Below are 25,332 nucleotides of genomic sequence, written 5' to 3'. Positions count from 1 at the left end.
GTGCTAGAAAGACTGGCGGGCCATTCCCATTATTGTTTTCTTGATGGCTACTCTGGCTATAATCAAATTGTGATCGCACCAGAGGATCAAGAGAAAACAACTTTCACATGTCCTTTTGGGACATTTGCATATAGAAGAATGTCATTTGGGCTTTGCAATGCACCAGCTACTTTTCAACGGTGCATGACAAGTATATTCTCTGACATGGTGGGCCACATCATTGAAGTCTTTATGGATGATTTCTCTGTGTTCGGATCATCTTTTGATACCTGCCTGTGCAATCTTTCCTTGGTTCTGGAGAGATGCCAGAAGACTAATCTGGTGCTTAATTGGGAGAAATGTCATTTTATTGTTCGAGAAGGCATTGTTCTTGGTCATCTTATTTCCGAGAAGGGGATTGCCGTTGACAAAGCAAAAATTGAAGTTATTTCTAGATTGCCACCTCCCACTTCTGTAAAAGGTGTGCGATCTTTTCTCGGACATGCGGGGTTCTATCGCCGGTTCATCAAAGATTTTTTGAAGATTTCCAGGCCATTGTGCAATTTGCTTTCCAAGGATGCCACTTTCCATTTTAATGACGAGTGTTTGCAAGCATTCAGCAAATTGAAGCAATTACTTACATCTGCACCTATCATGATGGCACCAGATTGGAGTTTACCATTTGAGCTTATGTGTGATGCCAGTGACTATGCAATTGGAGCCGTGTTAGGGCAAAGAGTTGACAAGCTACCACATGTCATTTACTATGCAAGTCGTACTCTCAATGATGCCCAACTTAATTACTCAACAACAGAAAAAGAACTGTTGGCTGCAGTTTTTGCATTGGAGAAATTTTGATCATACCTGATTGGATCAAAGGTGATTGTCTATAGTGATCATGCGGCTCTCAAATATTTGTTGTCTAAGAAAGATTCAAAACCGAGATTGATTCGCTGGGTGTTATTACTCCAAGAATTTGATTTAGAGATAAGAGATAAAAAAGGAGCAGAAAATGTTGTAGCAGATCATCTTTCTCGTATTGTTCAAGCAAACGATGGTGAGAAGACGGAGCTTCCATTGAATGAAACGTTTCCTGATGAACAGCTTTTCTCTGTACAAATTGAGATACCTTGGTATGCTGATATTGCCAATTACCTTGCAAAAGGTGTTATTCCCAAAAATTGGACTCACCAACAACGGAAGAAATTTTTCTCCACAGCCAAGCATTATTTCTGGGATGAGCCTTACTTATACAAACATTGTGCTGATCAAATCATCGGAGATGTGTGCCACAGGAAGAACAACAGAGTATTTTACAATTCTGCCATACATTCGCTTGTGGTGGTCATTTTGGTACTCAGAGAACTTCTGCAAAGATTTTACAATCAGGGTTCTATTGGCCAACTCTTCACAAGGATGCCCACATTTTCTGCTCAACCTGTGAAAATTGTCAGAAACTTGGCAACATTTCTCGCATGAATGAAATGCCACTCAACAATATTTTGGTGGTTGAAATCTTTGATGTTTGGGGAATAGATTTCATGGGACCATTTCCCAAGTCTCATGGGAATGAATATATACTGGTGGCAGTAGACTACGTGTCCAAATGGGTTGAAGCTATTGCAAGCCCAACCAATAGAAGTGAGGTGGTAATTCGGTTACTTCAGGGTGTAATATTTCCAAGATATGGCACTCCACGTGCTATAATCAGTGATGAAGGGAAGCATTTTCTGAACAAGAGTGTGTCTACACTTCTTGCCAGGTACAATATCACACATAAGATTGCCACTGCTTATCATCCTCAAACTAGTGGACAAGCTGAGATTTCTAACCGAGAAATTAAACGCATTTTGGAGAAGACTGTGAATATCAAAAGAACTGACTGGAGTATAAAATTGAATGATGCTCTTTGGGCATATCGCACTGCATATAAAACTCTAATTGGCATGTCTCCATATCGTTTGATTTTTGGCAAAGCTTGCCATCTTCCTGTGGAGCTCGAGCATAAAGCATTCTAGGCAATAAAAAGGTTGAATTTTGATTATGATGTAGCTGATGAGAAGAGGAAACTACAGCTCAATGAACTTGATGAGCTACGTGACGAGGCATACGAAAATGCGAGGATTTACAAGGAAAAGACAAAAAGATACCATGATCAACACATTGCAATGAAAGAATTTTCTCCTGGTCAAAAGGTACTTTTGTTTAACTCTCGTCTCAAACTTTTTCCAGGGAAGTTACGTTCAAGATGGTATGGTCCATTTCAAGTTGTTCGAGTATATTCCCATGGAGCTGTTGACATTAAAAATTTGGAGACGGGAAACGAGTTCAAGGTTAATGGCCAGCGCCTCAAACCTTATTTGGAAGCTAATCTTGACAGAACTGTCTCCAGCATTACTCTCCAAGATCCAGGTAATTGAGTGTTGGGAACACTGTCTTGCCCAGACAATAAATACAGCGCTTAAGGGAGGCAACCCATATTTCTTTTTCATCTATTTATTTTTATGTAATATTATCTAGAATAATTATAAAAAAAAAAAAACAGAAGTCTTCCTCTAGCGTGGAAATGAGCAGCGATAGCCCGGCTAGAGATGGGGCTACAAACATTAGAGGATGGACAACACAGGCTGGAGCACATGTTGGCTGCACTCATGGATATGATACGCAAGTAAAAACATGGCAATGCAACGGTCAGAAATTTTATTTTTTCAAGTTGTATTTTTTTTATTTTTTTCCCATTGAGGACAATGCAAGATTTTAAGTGGGGGAGGAACTGCTAAATGATAAAAAAAAAAAAAAATTGTAGATAGAGGAGGCAAGTGCTGTGCTACCTTAGGTGCAAGCTTGAAACATTTGTAGTTGATCTCTTGGAGGGATGCCAGCTCAACCAGCTAAGTAATTAGTAGTTTGTCCAGGAAACAACCACCGATAAGGTATTTGGGAGTCTTAAGCATGGACTGGACGAAATGTCCATAATTGTGAAGCCCCAAAAGTGGAGATACAAAGGACTGTTGACCTTGGCTTGGGTTCCATTGAGCCGACCAGAAACTCTTAGAGGATGATAACCTATTGTAAGGCCTTGTTAGCCTTTTGCCCTTGCTACGGGGTACATCTCTTTAGTTAGGTTGATAGTAACCTAGCATCCAGTCTCAAGGATCCTGGTGTTGAGACAAAATCCGTTTGTTTGCGGTGCTTTGGGAATATTGAGTCTTAGAACCGTTTGTTTGTTAAATATCTATTCTATTTAATGATTGCTAAAAAAAATAATAAAAAAATAAAATAAAATAAAATAAAAAATTTTGATTTGGAAGTCATATTTGTATCATATTTCTGAATTGGTCTGAATATTTATGAAGTGTGGATAACAATTTGAGTTGAAAACCCATAATCACTTGTGGATTTTTCTGACTTTAGTTTTGTCTCACCTATTTTATTTAATAATTGGATCAATTGCACAGAATTACATATTTGTGGGGTATGATATTTAAGATTAATTATGAACATTGTGATTTTCTTGAGTTCATTTGGAATTCTTTGAATATTAATATCTTGGGATACATGTATATATTCATATTTAAAAAAAAAAAGAAGAAAAACAAAAGAGAAAAAAAAAAGCAATTATAAATAAATGAGAGTGTTTATAAGTTTTTCTGCTGAGTAACCGGGCCTCTTGCCTCAGTAAGCAGTGAGTGTTCGCGTAAAAAGGTAGAAAAATCAAGACATCAACCCATGTGACAAGCGAAGTTTTGAAGCCTTTTTGACTCGAGTTATTAAACCCGTTGGGGTGTCTTTACACCTAATGCCCTGAGCCAACTGGATTGAGAGTCATTGATTGAACGCTTGTTACAAGGGTCATTTAGAAAGCTTAATGAGACTGAGCATTGCACAAGTCACATAAAAATATTATATATAAAAAAAATAAAATAAAATAAAAAAATCAATAAATAAAATCCCTTGATATTAATTATTCATTGAGTCTGATGATTCTTGTGATATTGCAGTGTTTGTGTTAATATTAAATTAAAGCCACATATTTATGTTTAATTCGCTACGCACTACACATCACGCTAAGATAGAATGGGTAATATGAGATTTAGTCAGAATTATTTGTTTAAGTGATAGTGGTTGGTGGATTCTTAAATATATTCATACTAAAGAGATAATTAGATTATTCACATATGTGATATGAATTTTCCGAACGCTTGAATTGCTAGAGGCTAGCAATAAGCTGGTTGGGGGTTGTGATAAGTGCCAAAAATATACACTTTTAATAATGAATTATTAAGGCATTTGTCACATAATTAGGGCTTAAAGTGATTATTACACCACTAAAATGCAAATATCATTTTCACTCACTTTGTATTTATTTTTATATTTTCAGGCCCAATTCATACCAACCAATGTTCAACATTTGCTAGCTCATTTCATGAACAGCCCATATGCTTTTGTCCACTATCATCTTGATCAAATTATTGATTATCATTTGAAAGCCCACCACATGATTTGTCAAAATCATTTGACATCATTCCATGCATCACCATCATTAAAGTACAAATTGGACATTCAATGATGGTGACTCCACTTAAATGTAATGATGGAGATTCCACTTAAATGCAATGATGGTGACTCCACTCAAATGCAATGATGTGACTCCACTCAAATGCAATGATGGTGACTCCACTTATTTTGTCATGGTTGGCCATTCAATGGATGGATAGCTCCTAATTTCCTATAAATAGAGAGCTAGGGGAAGAAAAGAGAAGAACATTGAAGGAGGAGAGAAAGAGGCAAAAGGAGAAGAAGAATTAGATAGTGAGTTCTTGAGTTTTTATTTTCTCTTTTACAACAATTCTCTCACATATTCTTTCTAGAATTTTGTGAGATTAATTGTTGGTTTGTAAACCTAGTATGAGGTAATCTTCTTACTAGGGTGATGATGGATCCACTCTATTGTATATAAATAAATTTGGCTTGATTAATTATTAGTTTATTTATGTTATGTCAAGTGTTAATTAGCTATTCTTTATTGATAATTAAATCTTGATGCTTAGCTACCATCTAGGTTTGATTACTATGATGCAAATTGAGGCAAATGCTCATGTCCAATTCGAGACAAGCTTCTTGCAATTAATACCGGAGTTACCTAGACATAAATGCCATATGTTAGGATCTTTGTGATCACTACATAAGTTACCATAAATCCTAATGCATTCTTGATTGTCTTAGCCAATCCAAATGCCCATGGTTGGTTGCAATTAAGAATAGGCGTGGTAAGTCAGATGTCCATGACTATTACATAAATTAGGGGACTTGATCTTTGACATGCATGAATGAAATGATAATTGTCGGCTAAATAATTTAAATACAATAGAGTTGGTAAATTCGGATCCCTAGTGTTTGTTTATTTGTGTTAATCCTTATTTATTTTGTTTCCATTGATAATTACAAATAGTTGGAATTGCAGATATTTAATATTCAGTCCATGTGGGTACGACACTCGTATTTGCCACTTGTATACTACAATTGATTCGTGCACTTGCGAGTATAATTTGGGTTTGGAATCGCTATACTTTTAGCGGGTCATAAACCCCACATCATTGAGGTATCACTTTGTCTTTGATAGAGATGAAACTTGTACCTGATTTTATCACTTAGTTAGTAAGCATGTGATGCATGGATAATGACTACCTTATCACTCCAAACTTCCTTCTCTCTCCAAATAACCTCACATGCACATGCTTGCCGTGTCCCTAGCTGCAGTAGTCGAAGTTGTTGCATGGGATTTGGACATCTCAATCTCATCTTCAGACATCTCATTCTCATGTGATAGAGGCCGTGCCAGCTTTCCAAACCCTCACCCAGTGGCCGCGTATATCCTGATCAGGAGAATAGAAAGATCGACGCACATGATGGTACCTCTTGGTAGGCAGCTCATGTAGAACAATATGAAGAACTTGAAGGGCTTCCTAAGGTGCAACAGCTCGTCTTCCTTACTAAAAGTCTAAATGGTGTAGATCAGCATGTGCAGTCATTCTCCCTTTCTCCTTGACTTACGGTATGTCACATGTAGCCTTTTACTAGGAATTTATTTTACTTTCAGTGTATATTGTTTCTTGATGGAGATTTATTTCCTTCAATTTATTTTTTCTTCAATGCGGATGGGAATTGGGAGAATTTTTTTTCTTTTCTTTTCCCTTTGGTGCAACTTCTAACAGATGATTGGAATTCCATGCTCGAAAATTAGAAAGTTATCTCTACAATAGGGCAAATGCATGCCCCACGATTCCTAATTCTATATATGGGTTGTTGAGTGTTTGTGGCCCTTGTAGCTCACCCAATAAGAACTCCTGGAGCTAGCATGAAACATGCTTTAATCAGATTTTTTATTTACCTGTCAAATTTGAGATGCCTGTGTGGTATGAAAGCATTTTTTTCCCTCTTGGCTTTTGCCTTCTTGGAGTCAAGATGATTCAGTCTAGCTATCGCTCAATATATTCTAGTTGCTTTACTTATTTAGTTCATTCTTCAAGGTTCTTTTAATTATAGATTATTCTCGCTGGTTAATTTCATGGAGGGAATGGGTGTGAAGTTGGGTGAGCTAAATTTTACTGCCTCATATGGGTCTTCTTTTTTTTTCTTTTTTTCCTTTTTTTTGGTTCTAATATTTTTTCGTCTAAAATTTATTTTATTGCAGTTATCGGATCAGTAATCTGGTACAGATCACATCAACAAGCCCTCATCTGACACACCAGCTAGGGAGCCCACATCTACTAGGCAGTAGTAGATGGTCTGTATCTAGTTAGCTGCACTGTCCAGAACGTTGGCTGATGGAACAAGTCAAGTTCTCTTTTGTTTATGGGATTATATTATTATCTTTTGTGTATTACTTTATGACCGTTGGGGCTCTTCCTTTATGTAAGCCTGGTAACGTTAGTCTAGGGTATGAATTATCTCTTGTTTTGTAACCAGTTCTCTGAACTACTATTATCTATCAAGTTTACATTGCATCTGTTCCATTTGGTATCAGAGGCATTTGCTTCTTCAGTTGTGCATGGTTCACACGAGAAGCCAAATTGCAACTATGGAAGCCGAGCTTAGCAAGTTCACTGACAAGTTCGAACTACAGTTTCGGGACCTCACGGAAGCTGTTGCTAACCTACAACTCCAATGCGATAAAATCTCTGAGGAGGCCAGCAAAGGGAAAGCCACCACATCGGTAGTAGTTGCACCTAACTACGACGATCGAGTGGGCCGGCCAGTGGGAGTTGGCAATGGTCACTATAATATTCAAACTCGGACTCGCCTCGACTTTCCACGTTATGAGTCAGGGGACCCTGCTAGTTGGATTTTCAGAGCAGAGCAGTTCTTTGACGTGCATCAGACAGCAATGGATCAACGAGTGAAAATAGCCTCCATCCACTTAGATGGGGAAGCACTTGAGTGGTTCAGGTGGTCGTCATCCACGAGCCAGTGGGATTATTGGAATGACTTCACGGAGGCTCTTACTACATGGTTTGGCCCGGGTGACTTTGAGGATCACGCCGAACTGTTGGCCAAGTTGCGCCAAACCGGTACGGTCAAAGAGTACCAACGAGAATTCGCTCGTTTAGCCAACCACGTAATTGGGTTGACGGAGAGCTTCCAAATCAGCTGCTTTGTTGGTGGGTTAAAAGACGAGATCCGTATGGAAGTCAAGGTGTATAAACCAACCACTCTGAAGATGGCTGTAGGGTTGGCTCGCTTGTATGAGGAAAAGTTCCTGTTGAAACAAAAGAAATCACTTCCGGTGCGACAAATCACCACCTTTGCTTTCACTGACACCAAACCGAAGGTCACCAGTGAGTCCGCACTACCACCAGTTAAGAGACTGTCTCCGGCAGAGGCTGCAGAACGACGCAGAAAACATTTGTGCTATAATTGTGATGAACGATGGGAGGTAGGTCACAAGTGCAAAACCAAGACTCTTTTCTTGATAGAGGAAGAGGAGAGCAGACCAGCGGAAGAGGTCAAAACAGAGGCTGAATATTTACAAATCTCCATTGATGCCCTTGCTGGAGCCCTCTCTCCAGGAACAATGCGAGTCAATCTTGCGATCAAGGGTCGCACGTACATTGCCTTGGTAGACTCGGGTAGCACTCACAATTTCATTCATCCAAGTCTTACCGCTCGCTTCTCTAGTAAGGAATTGGAACCACGAGAGCTCAAGGTGCGTATTGCCGACGGGGGTGTCATGTGTAGTTCAGGAGTTTGTCCAGCTTTACCTTTCAAAATCCAAGGGCACCAATTCCACACAGATTTCTTTGTTCTGCCTTTGGGTAACTGTGATGCCATTTTGGGTACTACTTGGCTCCGTAGTGTGAGCCCAATAATTTGGGACTTTGAGAAACTTCACATGTCATTTGAGTTCGCTGGAGAAAGGATTGTCATTCGTGGACTGAGACATGACTCTATTCGCACAATAGAAGCCCAACAAATAGAACGTTGTTTCCGCAGCCCAAACACAACAGGAGCTTGGCTTTCTTGGACTCAGGTATGCAGTCATGAACTCTCTCAAATTTCTTTAACTAACCAATCTCATGTTTCTGCAGCTACAGAAATTCCACATCCCAGCCTACGACCATTACTTGAGGAATTCATAGATTTATTCCAGGAACCTAGGGAACTACCCCCCAAGCGAGGCCATGATCACAGCATTCCCACGCTACCCGGTAGTGCCCCTGTTAGTGTGCGACCTTATCGCTACCCCCATTTCCAAAAGGGGGAAATTGAACGAATAGTGGAAGAAATGCTCAAGACAGGCATAGTTCGCAATAGCAGCAGTCCCTATTCTTCACCAGTGCTCTTGGTGAAAAAAAAGGATGGATCTTGGAGGCTTTGTGTCGACTACCGAGCCTTGAATGCTATCACGGTTAAGGACAAGTATCCTATTCCCGTAGTGGATGAACTGCTTGATGAGTTACGGGGTTCAGTGTTGTTCTCCAAACTAGACCTTCGGTCAGGTTATCACCAGATTCGAGTCAAGGAGGAGGATGTACCAAAAACCGCTTTTCGAACTCATGATGGGCATTATGAATTTTTGGTAATGCCGTTCGGCCTCACCAATGCCCCTTCTTCATTTCAACAACTCATGAACGAAGTCTTTCGCCCTTTCCTTCGCAAATTCGTGTTGGTTTTTCTTGATGATATACTTATCTATAGCAAGTCCATGGAGGAACATCTGGGCCATTTGAGATCTGTTTTGCAAGCTCTACGACGACATAGACTCTTTGTAAAGAGGAGCAAATGCAGTTTTGGCCAAGGTCAGGTGGACTATTTGGGGCACTCGATATCAGGTGAAGGAGTCGCGGTAGATGCATCTAAGATAACAAGCATGCTACACTGGCCTGTACCATGTACTGTGACTGAACTGAGAGGGTTCCTTGGGTTAACCGGTTATTACCGGCGATTCGTCCAAAATTATGGCAAGATATCTGCTCCTTTGACTGCTTTGCTTAAAAAGGGCTCTTTTATTTGGAACGTAGCTGCTGAAGAGGCATTCAAAAACCTCAAGCAGGCCATGACCACCACACTCGTTTTGGCCCTACCTGACTTCGCGAAACCCGTCACTGTGGAAACTGATGCTAGTGGGAATGGCTTAGGTGCAGTCTTAGCACAGGATGGAAGGCCTATTGCATTTGCTAGCAAAGGTCTATCAGGGCGTCATTTGGGTTTGTCCACCTATGAAAAAGAATTCATGGCCATTATGTTTGCAGTTCAAAAATGGCAAGCTTACTTGGTGGGTCGAAGGTTCATTATTCTCACTGATCATCATAGCTTAAAATACCTCCTCAAGTCTAGAGCCAGCACACCCTTACAACAAAGATGGTTAACTAAGCTAATGGGTTATGATTATGTGATCACGTATCGCAGCGGCAAGGAAAACAGGGCTGCAGATGCTCTATCTCGCATGCCCAAGTTTGAACTTTCAGAGGTTACCGCTATCACTACTGTGCAGTTCCCATGGATGGACGATCTAAAGGCAGAATTGGCTCAAGATCCCTGGATTGCTGAAACACTCCAAAAGATTACTCAGTCAACGTTCACAGCCAAGAATTACACCTATGAGGAAGGTTGGCTGAAGTATAGGGGTCGCATAGCTCTTAGTCCTCAATCTTCATGGAGGTATAAAATACTCCAGGAGTTGCACGATGGAGCAATTGGTGGTCACTCAGGTTATGAAAAAACCATGCAAAGGACACAAAGGGCTTTTTACTGGCCAGGCATGCATCGAGATGTGAGGCATTACACCCGTGAATGCGAAGTTTGCCAACGAAACAAAAATGAGAATGTTGCTTCACCGGGTCTCTTGCAGCCACTTCCTATACCACAACAGGTTTGGACCGATGTGAGTATGGATTTTATTGATTCCCTACCTAATTCTAACGGGTTTTCTGTTATTTTTGTGGTAGTCGATAGACTCTCTAAAGCTGCCCATTTCATTGCTTTAAAACACCCTTACACAGCAGTGTCAGTAGCTAGAAGTTTCATTGATAATGTAGTAAAATTACATGGTGTGCCAAAATCTATTGTTTCTGACCGAGACAAAGTTTTCACAAGCAATTTTTGGAAAGAATTATTCAGGTTGCAGGGTACTAAACTATCCATGAGCTCTGGATACCACCCATAATCTGACGGGCAAACTGAGGAAGTCAACAAGTGCCTTGAGACTTACTTAAGGTGCTTCACCGGAGAACACCCCAAAGAGTGGACTAAATGGTTGAGTTGGGCTGAATTATGGTACAACACTTCTCATCACAGCTCCACTAAGATGAGCCCCTTCCAGGTAGTCTATGGGTATCCCCCTCCACCTTTGTTTTCTTACCATGCTGGTTCCACTCTTGTAGCGCAGGTCAAACAACAATTACAATCCCGAGCCCAGCTTTTGCAACAACTCAAGGACAATCTGGTGGTGGCTCAACACCGAATGAAACAACAAAAGGACTCCCATCGCACTGAACGAGAATTTCAAGTGGGGGACAAGGTCTTTTTACGTCTACAACCGTATCGACAAAGCTCTGTGACAGGGCATCGAGCACTCAAATTGGCCCCAAGGTTCTATGGACCTTTCAACATCATTCAACGAATTGGCAAAGTGGCTTACCGACTGGAACTACCACAAGGTTCTCGGGTACATCCAGTTTTTCATGTCTCCCACCTCAAGGGGTTGGTGGGAAAGAAGGACATTAAGGTTCAGTCCTTACCAGATTACTCAACAGACGGCAAAACACGACTGCTTCCAGCGCGCGTACTGGAGCATCGTACCATTTTACTCAGGGGACGGGAGGTTCGTCAAGTTCTTATCCTTTGGACAGGACTCCCTATGGAGGATGCCACCTGGGAGAAGTTACGAGAAATCCAAGTCAAGTTTCCCAACCTTGATCTCGCGGACGAGATTGCTTTCCAAGGGGAGGGAAATGGTACAGATCACATCAACAAGCCCTCATCTGACACACCAGCTAGGGAGCCCACATCTACTAGGCAGTAGTAGATGGTCTGTATCTAGTTAGCTGCACTGTCCAGAACGTTGGCTGATGGAACAAGTCAAGTTCTCTTTTGTTTATGGGATTATATTATTATCTTTTGTGTATTACTTTATGACCGTTGGGGCTCTTCCTTTATGTAAGCCTGGTAACGTTAGTCTAGGGTATGAATTATCTCTTGTTTTGTAACCAGTTCTCTGAACTACTATTATCTATCAAGTTTACATTGCCTCTGTTCCATAATCTACCAAAAACGATGTTGTACCGTGAAGCTGGAATTTAATAGGCATAAATAGAGGCATGAACATACCTTCTCTTTGAGATATTATTATTCACGTATAATTGGTTTTTCATTGCTATATATTATAAATTCCCAAATTTCCAACTGTTGGAATACCCTGAGGAACCATATGGCTTTGTTCGAGCATGTCTGGAATGATCCCAATGGCGTTCTTTGTTGATTATGGTATTTTGTTTTTGAAACAGACTTGTAATTCATTCTAGTACTTTGAGATTCATTTTATGTGCATGAACATTTGTGACTGGTGAAATTGTGGTGGTAATTTTGTAGTCATAAATTGTGCGTGTTTCAAATTTCAAGTTGGTCATTTAGTAGTTCTCTGCATTTTATCTGACTATATAAAACTTGTCTTTCACCTTTTAGGTTAAGTTTTATATTGTTTTGGTTTTATTCCCATGTTTGTGTGCCTTTTCTACCCTACATTTTCTCAAAATACGCATGAAATATTGCTTTAGTGATCAACAGCTTTGAATGTTTTTCACCTATGAAAGTACCTTATGCATGGTAGTCAAGGCTTGAGAGATATTGCTGCTTTATTCATTTGCATAGTAGGAAAGACATGGAACGGTCATAGCTACATGTCATATAAATTTCCACAAGAAAATTTGAACTCTTGTATTACATGCTTTATCATTTATGTACTAATTGGTAATATGCTATGGGGTAGGTCTTTTCAAAGTTAGTTTCCTAATTAGAGAAATATAATTAGGAGAATGTTTTGATTTAATCCCCCAATACTATAACTTGAAATTGGTTTAATGTTTCTTGGTGATTTTTCTCTAATTTTTTCAAAGTCGTAGGGAACAAAAGACAAGGGTTTTCTGTTTCTTTTCCTAATTCAATTTATTATTACTTGGAACTATTTTATTGAATATATATTAGAGAACTCTAGCAAATATGGACAAGAATCTAGTTGAAGTCCTCCATCAAGAGTGTCATTGCAAGTTGCATTAATATAAATAAGCAGGTAGGCAAACAGCTAATACATTTAGCTTTGTACACGAGATCTTATTGTTTGTAGAGATGAAGTTGCTATCAAATGCTAAAATAATTCCCTTTTTTTTTTTTTTTTTGTCTATACAGATTTACAACTGATGAGGAGGCCATAATCCATGAACAATGATCATCTCTTTTCTCAATTTCTGGAAGCTGGTATATGAACATCGTACCATTGCTGACCAGGAAGGATAAGAGTTGTTGGTCCTTAAGCCTGGACAAGCAATTCACTGTGAAGTGTCTTGCTACAAGCAGCTACTCAGAAGCAATTCTCAATTGGGGAATCCAAATTTTCCTTGGCAGTGGATTTGGAAAGCTGAAATTCGTCAGAGAGTAGTTTCTATCTGCTAGTTGAATGCATATGGCTTCTTTTTCTCTTTTTGCAAGATTTGTCTCCATGAATGCAATTCATCCTCGATCAAAGGGGATTGATTTTATAAATCATAACAGTTATGAGGAAAATCAGCTTCATTTAATGTCTTCCACCAAAGATCCAACCGTAGTCATATATTATTCAATATTAATAGGTTGAAACATTGGATGGGAGAGTCTGGGTGTGGGAACGCTGGAGGGGGATCAAACCCCAGATTTAAGGTCTAGGTTCTCATTACCAGTTAAGTTGGAGGTCGTTCCCTATTCAAGATTAATGGTTGGAGCTTGGATCTACACATTGTATTGTCATATAAATTATAAATAGAGAATACAATAGCCTTTCAAGACTTCAATGCCAGCACCCAAGTGAGAATACCATAAAATTAAACCATGAAAGTAGCCAGCCTTTCAAGACAAAATTAAATAGCCAGCAAAAATAATGAAAAAGTTAACTTTCATGATAGTGCAATCCCCTGTAAGGAAGGAAATACAAACAAGCAAAATGATGCCTTCTTGGGTGCGATAAATGGAGATAAGTCCTTACTGGCGTACAAGGAACTGAAAAAGAAAAGAAAAATGTAAAAACAATCATCAAAATGATATTCAGGAACAAACTGTAGAGAACCAAAAGCATTGTACTAGACATAACCACACAGAAGTTTTAAGCATGAAGGTATCCCCTTTCATCCAAGTAAGAAATCACTTCTGCAGCCATTTCATCAGGGGAAGCACATATTTCTCCATTATATTTAAGTACAATCTGAAGAGAAAAAAAAATCAAGAAGAGAGCCAACACAGTTTGAGTCTCAAACTCTCAAGTAAAATTATATCCCAAAAAAAAAGAAGAAGAAGAAGAACAACAATAAATGTTGGTAGGGGATCCAGTTCTGTCACTCTCCTTGAGAGTATCATTTAACACAAGCATGATACTGTACATGTGCATGCAACAAAGAAGCACTATTAATTGAGCTTTGTCCATGTTTGGTCTTGAGAATTTTATGAGCTGGTACCAACTCAATGAAAGAATTCAGACCTGATTCAAAAATTGGGCTGAGCTTGAACACACAAAGCTCAAACCACTATATGAGCCCACCCATGTATATTCACAAGACAATACAGACAAGCACACCATATACAAAGATATAAATTTCGGCTGGCCTATTACGAGTTTTACTTTTCCCCCATTCTACCAATTGCACATAGCTATTAGTAATTTCTGGTTAATCCTACATGAGTTCTTTCTAGTTTATTGCACATAGATATTAAGTCTTACAAAAATAATGTTGTTGCCCAATTAATATTAACATGGGCAGGTCCGAAAGGATCTCAAAGTCAGTATTGTAATTTCAATATGAGCTAAACCAAAACCAGCCCAAAGTCCATAATATAAATGAGCTTTTCTCAAACCAAGGCACAGCTGTTCCCATCAGACTAAAAATTGGGCTGAAGCTCAGTGATCAACATTAAGGATGAATTGTACTTGTACCTCACCATAAGCCAGATTAAGTAGCCTTTAACAGCCCTACACCATGTCCATGCAATCTAGAAAATCTTTTATCTCGCTCAGCGGCAGTCGTGGTTGTCAAAGAAGAGACAAAGTTTGGGTGTAGGCTTTCAGCTCCGTAGGGACTGGTAAATAAATATGCACTGAAAACTAATAACTATAATCTTGCTATTCAAAAAAAGAGGTATGTTGCAGTGATGGGAGTCAACAACTTTATTATCATCATCATCAAATCTTTTACTATGTAGGTTCTCTTAAGCCATTCATCATAAATAAGGGGAAAATAGTTTTAGTGTTTTCCAAGAGAATAATGTACTTAACATCCACATTTATGCATATTTAATTCCATCTAATGTTATGTTTCCGGTTGAGATAGTTTACATACCTCAGATTCTGATGGTGGCTCATATGGAGCATCAATTCCCGTAAAGCCTGTGAAACCAGGAAAATATTAAATTTGCAACGGCAAAGGATGAATCTATAAATACAAACGAACCTTTTGAGAAATCAGAATCAGACCCAAGAGCACAACACTCAACTCAAGACCAACTATTTCCAACAATCATTGGAACAGATAAAAAAAAGCAATCATCTACATTACTCAAAGGAAATGAGTATTTAAGTTAACACAAAAGGGGGGGAGAGAGAGATCTGATTCATCTGCAAGCTCTCAAACAGCCAATTGTAGCTAACGGAATTATCTATCCCTATAACTTCAGAGACCCATGCAAGAGTAGTAAGCTCATGACCTATGTAGCACTCGCCATGTCTCACATCCTTTATTTCTTTGCAAACATGACAACTATGCTAGTTTTGGATAAATCTACTGAGCTACCATAAGATGCAAGAAACAATTAAGGTTCCCACGTATGCATACTATAAACCTATTCCTGATCTGTATGAAGAAACAGAAGATTTTTGTGTTTTGTGTTACAATTTGCAAATAGCTAACACAAGGCCCTGCGGTTAATGCATCCTAGATTAAAAGCATCAGCTTGGCTACGAGCTCAATAAAATTACATGAACGACATATTTATCATGGAACAGAAAGAGAGATGTATTGAGAGAGTCCTGAATCATAATAGAGATAGTAGACTTAATGGTGCTAATGAATATGAACAGAGGGTCCAAAAATGTTAAAATTTCGAAATACACGGACCACCTATTAGCAAAGTGAAACCACAAGAACTAAAAATGTGTTATGTCAATTGTCAAACCACAGGGACTAACTTTGTCTTTAACCCTAACCATTTAATGACTATTGAATAAAAAAGAAAAGAGAAAGTAAACAAAAAAAAAAAAAAAAAGGAAGGGGAAGGACAAAAGCAGCAATGGACCAATGAAATTCAACAGTGTAAGCTCCACATCTATGAGGCATATCATTAACTTTTAAGATAATCTAATGGAATTAAACTATCAGAATGACTAGTTACCTTTGATCTTCCCTGCTCGGGGGAGCTTATAGAGGCCCTTTGGATCTCTTGCCTCACAAACTTCAAGAGGCACGTCCATGAAAACCTATTAGATAAAAGACTACTCGTTAGTTAAGTTAACAGAAGCATTGATGCTGTATTATGATAATTTCCTCTTTCTTTTCCTCAATCTAAATATGCACAAAAGAATAACGAATAATGAGAAAAATTTCATGTCCCTCATTAAAGAGGAGTCACAAAGTGGAAAAGCACCAACCTCAATGAATTCTCCATCAGGTAGCAGTGCGCGGCATGCATCTCGATCCCTCTTGTATGGAGAAATCAAACTAGTAATACAAATAACTCCAGCATCTGCAAATAGCTTTGCTACCTCCCCTGGAACATAAGGAAAGCGTGCAGCATAATGAGGACCTTTAGCTTTAAATCCAAGTACGTCTTTCAATCCCCATAAATAATGATATAGAAGCTAATCCTTCAAAAAAGAACAACCAGAAGGATAGCCATCAGAGGAGCACTCACCAACTCTACGTATGTTCTCAGCACGGTCTTCCGCTTTAAAACTAAGGTCAGAGTTCAAGCCATGCCTGACATTGTCGCCATCAAGAATATAAGTCAACTTTCCCCTCTCATATAGAGTATGACTCACGGCAGCAGCTACAGTGCTTTTTCCTATAGTATGAACCAAAGAAATAAGAAAGGAAAAAAGACAAAAAAAATAAGAAAATATCAAGAACATAAGATTTGCAGTGGTAGCATGAGTCCCAAATTGCTTACCAGAAATTTTTTAACACGAATGAAAATGGATACTTCTAAGAAAAATCATATGAACTGACTTTTATTCTGAAACACCAAAAGGCCAACTGTAAAATTTGCTCTCTATCTTAGTGACTGAGTCCAGAATCCTGAATTGTGTATTCCTATACTATGGTCATGTTCCATACATTGAAATTAGATTATAAAATTCCAAAATAATTTAGAAATTCTCTTTCGGAGATGCAAAAGAGTGTTTGATGACTGCATACTTGAAACCCAATATCGTTCAGAACAAAGATCATTGAGGATTCAAATCCCTGTCTCCTTTTGCTAGCTGATTGTGCTTTTTTCCGCTGGGTCAGTATCATGAAGGTGAATGTTTTGACCATGATAAAGGATCCGGCATAACTGACACAACTACAAAAATATATATGTGTTACAACTGAGTGAGAGATTATAATCACATATTATAATAGAAAGGATTTGTTGAATATCTCATGTCCAAGAAAGGGAAAATGGAAAAAAAATGCTTTTCCATTTGTTGTGAAGAAAGTATTTGAAAATTTCAATACGAGAGAAGTAGCAAAGGAATCTAAGCATGAAGAATTTGCTGTTTCATTTTATCTGTGTTCCTCGTATTACTATATTTCACTTCAAGGAGAAAAATTTTATATCTTGAAAGAAATATGATTGAAGATACAGGTAGGGGTAACCTCAACATAAAAAATCCATGTCAACATCTGTATAAAAAAGAAATCGCAATCTTCTTCTGTTTTTTTAAGGGCAAAAGAAGATTTTATAAGAAGCAGTACAGACAAAAGATCAAATAACAAAGACTTGAGCAATGTGGCTTATGCTAAATCAAGACTAGACATTTCAAAAAAGTTGTTGCATATTGTCCTGATAATCAAAACTTAAATGTAGATAGCCAATTGTCTACGAACTGGTTTGACTTAATATCCTTCTCAGCAAAGCATTGGTTATTTCTTCCCGGTCAAATTAACCAGCAAGTGATAAGAGGTACACCTAGAGATCGCCTATCAATAAAGAAGATGGAGAGGGGGGTGAAGGGGGGAGGATATTTACAGAGCTGAAATTGTCAAGGAAATTTTTCATGTAACGAATAATTGAAAATACCAACATTGGACAGGAACAGTCATAAAATATTATGTAGGCCATGTAAGAAAAATCAGCATATTGGCCTCCACAAACCTGAACCACTAAGACCTGTGATCCATACGACACATCCTTTTTGTTTGAGTAAATTCTGCCTTTCAACCTTTCCAACTGAACAGACATGCCACATTATGTCTGTTGATTTGCCAACAGTAGTCAACCGGCTCCCTAATCAGAAACTGTATTAGAATAGGAGAATATAAAAACCCTGGAAGAAGATTTCGTATAATGGGCTGGTTAAATATAAGTTTCGCATTTCTACATGAACAATTGTCTTTTCATCAGCATTACCAAACATAATAGAAATTTCAAAATGCTTGTTCCTAAGTACAGCATTATTTCAAATGTGCTAAAGAATTTGCAAAAAGCAAAAGGTATTCCAGCCGCAGCAATGTAACATACCAGTGAGACAATAAATTTAACCATTCTAAAGAATCCGCCACAATCATTGCAAGTTAAAGAACACTCTCAAAGGTTTTTGAAATCCCCAAACCCCTCCTTTATTTCGTTGAAAATACAAGACCGTCCTCCGTCCTCTGCATTTAGAGTGTGTTTGGATCGAGGGATTTGGAGGGAATGGAAAGAGAGATTCCTTCCAATTCTCTTGTTTGGATAGTTTATAAAAAAATTAAAAGGAGGAATTTGGAGGGAAGATTTCATTAAAGTTTTGTCAAAATTAAGTCATTTATAAGTTAAATACCTATTTTACCTTTGTACATAATATTTTAACATAAAAATAAGGATAAATTAGTAAATTAAACAAATTTTCTTTCCTTCTTTTTTTATCTATCCAAACATGGAAGAGAGAAAAATATTCTCCCTTCCCCTCCCTTCCCTTCGCTCCCCCCTCCCCTTCCCTCGCTCCTCTTCCCTTCCCCTAAATCCCTCAATCCAAACACACTCTTAAAAGCTATTAAAAGCTTAAGCAATAGTCTTATGTTTCGACATTTGATCAATTGTGCGTGCATGGGCAGATACAAAAGAAAGAAAGGGCACATTCAAATCATCACCTAGAACACAATCAAATACATAATTTCTTGTTTTCAGCATTCTTATCTCTTATCCTGCTCTTTATTGGCAACCAAACAAGACGCAAACTAGATCTTACCACCAAATACAATCAAAAAGGAACATGGGATATAAAATGAAGGGGAAAAAATCGAATTTTACCAGGAAGCCCATTCACACTCATTGTCTGTGAGTCTTCCATGGCCTTGATCCGCAAAAAGCCCCTCGATTTCACACTAGTTAAAGGATTAACACCTGGGAAGCACACGACACCGAGCTTGGGCGACGCGATTTCCAGTAGAGAATTGGCGATTGGCGATCATCCCTCGGAAGAATCGGTAATTCGACCACGGAAATTTCAAGAAAATCGGAGGAACATAAATGCAAGAAACGTGAAGTGCAGACCATGAGTTTAATTTGGCAAATTTTGGGGGGATTTCAGTGGTTGATAGTTGATGGCGATTTAAGACGAGAAATTTTAATTTATGACGCTCATAAAGCCAAAGTTTCAGAGTTAATTTGAACTATCATCCATGAAACATGATTTGGACAAATGTGACCGTTAATTTTCTTTCCTTCCCCCTTTCTAGTTGAAAAATTAAGGTAAAAATATACATTTTATCTTTTAACTACACCTTTAATTTTATTTGGGACTTTCTAAAAACACTCACCTTATTTACTATATAAACTCACCCTATTCTTTATTCTTTCCTATCTCATGACAATTGATTTATTATGAAATTTATTATATGACTCAATATTAATGTTGATTCAATAAACGCAGACAAATATCATATTATTTGTGGATTATGTCATTTTCATAATTCCTTTATGTCATGTGATGTCATAAAAAAGAAAAAAAAATCTCATTATGAACATTGTTTTCTGTTATCTCTCTTATATAATTGACCAAAACAAACTTTTTTATTACTATTAATTATTTCACTTAAACAAGTAATTGAGTTAGGTCAACAGTTATAATTTTTAATTATTAGATTCACTATTATAACATGCATTATATATGCAAAGAGAGATAGTGTTTGTTCACGTGGCTTGCATGCAGAGATTGTAAGGGCTTTCTAAACACTAGATTATAACTACTAAATACTAATAACACAAAAGTCTTGAATATTTAAAACAAATTTATTCAAACATATTAACACAGTTACATTTCTAATCTTCCAACACAATGGTTCCAGAAGGAAACCTAGAACGCATATATTGCATGTACGCATGAGGCATAATGGGAGGCATCGGGTAACCCTTTGTCAATACAACATGGACGCAGTGATTATTATTTACGTACTCGATAGAGATAGCAACATGTTGATACGACGGTGGTGGAGTAGATCGAAGTGGAAAATACGTCAAGCTCTGTGCAACACTTAAAACGTGTAATATCACATTGAACTTTGAAGCAATCAAGAGACCTATGTCTGACATAGTCATCCAATGCTCAATCAGTGCTCCTCTATCTAATGCAAAGAAGTTCGGTGAGTTGTAAACACGAGTCCACTGGTCATCACTGCCAAATATTGCAACATACTGTGTCCTAAATATGTGTAACTCTTCTATTAAGTTATATCGGATAGTTGCCCATGCATCGTCGTGAAGACCAAGACAGACAGCTATCGCCCAAAAGCCATAATTTTCATCAGGTTTTACGTCTTGTACATGCATAATGTAAGGATGAAGTATAGGTGGAAACTGACGAACATAGGCATGTACAGAGTAGTTGTAAATAGAGGAGCCACTGTGTCTCGCTGGTTCCTGAAATTGAAAAATATATGGCTCAACAAACTCAAATGTAGTCGTATTAGCACGAGTGGATATGTCTTCCCTGCTCTTCGAGTCGGGGCCTCCAAATGAATAACTATGTCTGCTTGGTTCCCCAGAATGAGGGGAATCAGACTCAACGAACAGTAATGCAGAAGGATTAGCACGAGTATTTAATGTAACTTTTTTCTTCAAGGAGGGGCGTCCACGATTGTTCGTCTTAACAACAGATTCATGAATTAAAGTTGTTGATGGTGTGATTATCTCCCTCAATTTCCTTAAAAGACTGAATTTACCATGCCTTGGTTACTGCTTAAACTGTTTCGTGAACACTTGCAGATCGACGTCACAATCGATGTCATCGTCTTGAAGAGACACACACGATGATAAGTCAAGTTTCCTCCAAAAATTATCTATGGAATCCATTGGTATGGGACGACCATCGTTCAAATATATTGCTTGCTCATGCGCACATGGCAGTCCATAGCTTGTACGAAGTTGACATCCGCATTTGTAGAAAACTTCTTCGGCATTCTTAGATTGCTCAAATTCCTTCAAAATCATATGCAATGCGTGACTTGAAACAAAACCACGTAATTCCTGGAAGTGCGGTATATTGAATCGATGTTGGACGATAGTTTTGTTATGGTCAATACTCGCTTTGATAGCTATGTCCTGTGATTGGATGACTTGATGAATAAATGTCAGTGATGTCACCAAATCTGACTGTGATGACTCCAAGTATCATTTCAACTTGGCATGCTGGCTCTCAACTCTATTAGTTGTTTGGTTTCCAAAGTGAAGATATTTGTCGATCCAGACGGATACAAGCATCTCTTTATACGGTGTCAACCATACATCTTTAAGATAATTAATAATACCTGGAAAGTTTTGTAACACTACCTCAAGGTCCACCAAATTGCACACAAACGCATTCTCAGTTTCAAATTCCAACAACGTAGTCCACATTTTGTAGAATGCATTCCAAGATTTGTTGTATGTTATTGATGGTCTGCACTTGCTCAAAATACTCCTATAGATGTGTCATCTACAAAGTAATTTCTTAGCATTGGGAAATACCTGGGCAGATGCATTCATCAAGGCCAACTCTTTGTCTGTGACAATAACTCGTGGACCAGTGCATCCATCCATTGTTGACTGTAGACACCTTAAAGCCCAAGTATAATTGAACACTTTTTCTGAGTGCAGGAACACGAATGCTATGCAAAATGTCATATTAGTTGCAGTCGCGCCGACAATCTCAAGGAGAGGCATCTTGTATCTATTTGTTTTATATGTTGAGTCCATCAATAACACGTGCGGGAATGCACGCCATCGCTCTAATGATCCTGGATGTGCGAAGAATAAATCTTCAAGCTCATTGGTTACAACATTTGTTTGACTCTCGAAAATGTATCCTTCATGTTGTAGGAATGACATGACAACTTGCATCTGGGTTTTACCGGCTTTCTCTGCAGTCTAAAATTTCTAGCGTGCATTGTATATGGTTTTAATGGTAGACACGTTGTCCGGATTCTGCTTCTTCAACGATGTCAAGATATCTCATGGCTCCACATTTTTCGTAGACAAATGTACCATCAACTGGATTTTGAATTCAGAGAGTCGATCGGGGTATGGATGTCCCTCCATATATGTTGTAGGGGCATGATTATGTGTTCCACATACCACCCTTGCCATGCAGTCATCACCTGTTCGCATTTTCACCTCTTTCAATCTGAAAGGACAATCAATTTTTTTTGTGCCTGTAACCTTCATGGAGGTTTTCTTGCTTCTATACTTGCCACCGCGATCGTATTGGAACAACAGTCTAGGACTCTTCCCGATTAGACTAGCCTCTGACCTTTTAATGACAATGATATATCCTAAACTGCGTCCAGCATTTTGAATCCAATCAATTAGAGATTGACGCGAATTGAATAGCCGAAAATGTATTAATTATGTTAGAAATTAACAAGTTTTTATTACAAATTGACATAATAAAACATATATTAATTGAGTTAAATATCATACCATGTCGGTGGAACATTCGTCCACATTTTCATCTTCTTGTTTTATTTCGTGTCCGAGAATATCATCCTAAGAACAATAGACATTCACTTGAGCATCTGCAATTAATGAAAAAAATTCCTAAAACATTTAAGAAGTTGTATATTTACCTGATCACTTGAACCACTTGACAATCGCAGATCATTGACACAAATCCTCAATTGATCCAAATTCATAACTTCTGCTGGTATATATATTGTCAAGAAGAACCATATCTATGTATATATAGATTAATGGTGTTAACGTTGAAATTGTTGATGGAACTAAAGTGTCACACCCTTTTACAAAGAATATATTTTCTGCAACTAAAGAGTTACACACTTTAACAGAGAATATATTCTCTTCAGACATATAACACAGGACAAGATAAGACATGAGCATGCTTATCACTAGACTAGGTAAAAACCAAAGATTTTTATAAAATCCAATAATAAATTCGAAACAAAGCCCAAAGGCTTAAATATGTTGTAAGTCAAGAGTCAATGGTGTATGTACCAGATGATTTATAGTCAATTGCACAAATTAGTACGGATTCAACTATTTGCAGCTGACCATTGAATGTCAATGAAAACAAAAAGACATAGATTCATAGGTATAGGCATATAGAGTGGGTATAAATAACAACACCCTTTCATTTTTGTCCATAATTTTTTACTCTTAAATTCATCTCTCAACTATTCAAAAGTACAATGTTCGTTTCTCAAATGATTTCGGCATCAGAAAAATCATATGCGGCATCTCAATTGGCATAATTTTTACACTTGTCATCGATCATCCCACTTGACTTAAATTTTACACATGTCATCTCACAAAATTCCCAAAATATCTAACTCTTCAAAATCTCCAAACTATTTTGTTGCATAGTTTAAGCACTAAAAGTGCTAGACATAATAGTTTAGGGATAATATTGTTCACATTTGTTAAAATTTGTCAACTAGGATTACTCCGATATGTGAAATAGATGTCACGTTGTATTTTTCCGGCTACTCTCTCACTTGAAAGACGAAATATATATCTTTCAATAGTTGAATGATGAAGTTAAGAGTAAAAAAAGTTTAAGGACGAAAAAATAAATAAAGAGTTGGATATGTTCCAATTTTTGTCAAAAAATAAAGGAAAATGACAAAGAGCCCAAACTTTTGGTGGCCAAAGATCCCAAATCTATGTGGCTCCTAGTGGCATTGCCATGTCACATGACATGTCATGATCCAAGGTGGAAAGTTTTTAAAATTTGAAATTTGAAAGCCTCTCACAAATACCCATTTTCTTCTCTCACCCTCATACTCATGTTCTCTCTCCTCCTCTCTATTTTTGCTCTCTTTCTCCCCCATTGCCGGAAACGAAGGTCCACCATCCGGCAACCGATGAGGGCGGCCGACCTACCGATCTGAAGCGTAGGAGCACCATGACTCATCCCTAGTCGTCATTTGCTGCCAACAGTCGTCTATTTCGTCAGAATCTTGCCTTAAAGTCGTGGCCAATGAAACTTTTGGAGCCCGATCCGGCCACCATAGGCAACCCCTCCGCTAACCACCACCACCGTTGAACTTGTCTTGTCGAACTCTACATGTTTCAGCCCTTGGACGGCTTGAATAGTCGCCTGAAAGTGAAACCCATTTGTGACCCGGTTGTAACCCATTTTTGGAGCCATTGAACTGTATAGTTTTTTGTTTTGTCTTCATTTTATCAATGTGGAGTGAATTTTATTTTGGATTTTATTAATTTTAATGTCATTCAGCTGCTTTTAATCTCATACAGATTATTATTCCATTTTTTTTATGATTATTTCACTATTTTTAATTATCAAGCAGATTGTTATTCCACTGTTTTAATATCAAACAGATCGTTATTCCATTGATTTTGATGTCATTACACCGATTTCGATCCTTGAATACAAATCTCATCTCAACAGCTATTGTATGCTCTTACGTTTTGTTCTTTGTTCCATTATTTTTTAACTTGGGAATCGCTAATTCCATTGATAAAAATTAATGGAATAGTTCAAATCTACTAATAAAATCAATGGAATAACCCAAATCCACTGATTGAAATTAATGAAAGTTTCTTCAAGAGATATATTCTATCGATTTTTAACAATGAATTTAGCTGTTTTACTAGTTTAAAACAATTAATTTAGTTGTTCCACTGGTTCAAAATAATAAATTTATCTATTCCATTGATTCAAAACAATTAATTTAGTTATTCCACTGGTTCAAAACAATGAATTTAGTTGTTCCACTGGTTTAGAACTGTATTTAATCTCAGGTAGATTGATAGATAAAAATTAATGGAATAGTCGAAATCCACTAATAAAATCAATGGAATAGCCCAAATCCATTGATATAAAGTTTTTGTTTAATAACTATATTTCTTACAATAAAATTATTGGGATGATTCAATGGAACAACATATGAAATCAATGGAATAACCAGATGTCTCAAAAAAAAA

At 37.8% G+C, this 25,332-nt stretch overlaps 2 protein-coding genes across 3 annotated transcripts; both read right to left on the bottom strand.

The window, feature by feature from the left end:
- Positions 1-13,524: 13,524 nt before the first annotated feature.
- LOC119982195 (adenylyl-sulfate kinase 1, chloroplastic-like) lies at positions 13,525-19,579 on the bottom strand. Of its 2 annotated transcripts, none has more exons than XM_038825437.1 (7): positions 19,204-19,579; positions 18,070-18,212; positions 16,624-16,773; positions 16,361-16,479; positions 16,105-16,189; positions 15,057-15,103; positions 13,525-13,927 (listed from the first exon to the last, which is right to left on the bottom strand). In XM_038825437.1, exons 2-7 carry the CDS (start codon positions 18,161-18,163, stop codon positions 13,829-13,831), a joined length of 594 nt encoding a protein of 197 aa, XP_038681365.1. In that variant the 5' UTR covers positions 18,164-18,212; positions 19,204-19,579; the 3' UTR covers positions 13,525-13,828. The 2 variants fall into 2 exon arrangements, with proteins under 2 accessions (XP_038681365.1, XP_038681364.1); XM_038825436.1 differs by having other exon boundaries at positions 13,526-13,927; positions 18,070-18,201; positions 19,204-19,578.
- Positions 19,580-20,214: 635 nt separating this feature from the next.
- On the bottom strand, positions 20,215-24,523 carry LOC119981899. The gene is made up of 6 exons (XM_038825039.1): positions 24,372-24,523; positions 23,129-23,278; positions 22,504-22,678; positions 21,898-22,296; positions 21,151-21,543; positions 20,215-21,036 (listed from the first exon to the last, which is right to left on the bottom strand). Exons 1-6 carry the CDS (start codon positions 24,521-24,523, stop codon positions 20,215-20,217), a joined length of 2,091 nt encoding a protein of 696 aa, XP_038680967.1.
- Positions 24,524-25,332: the final 809 nt, after the last annotated feature.

The sequence above is a fragment of the Tripterygium wilfordii genome, chromosome 17, assembly GCF_013401445.1.
Source record: "Tripterygium wilfordii isolate XIE 37 chromosome 17, ASM1340144v1, whole genome shotgun sequence".
NCBI lineage: Eukaryota > Viridiplantae > Streptophyta > Magnoliopsida > Celastrales > Celastraceae > Tripterygium > Tripterygium wilfordii.
Note: the sequence above shows the minus strand (reverse complement) of the source record. Positions and strands in the feature narration are given on the sequence as shown.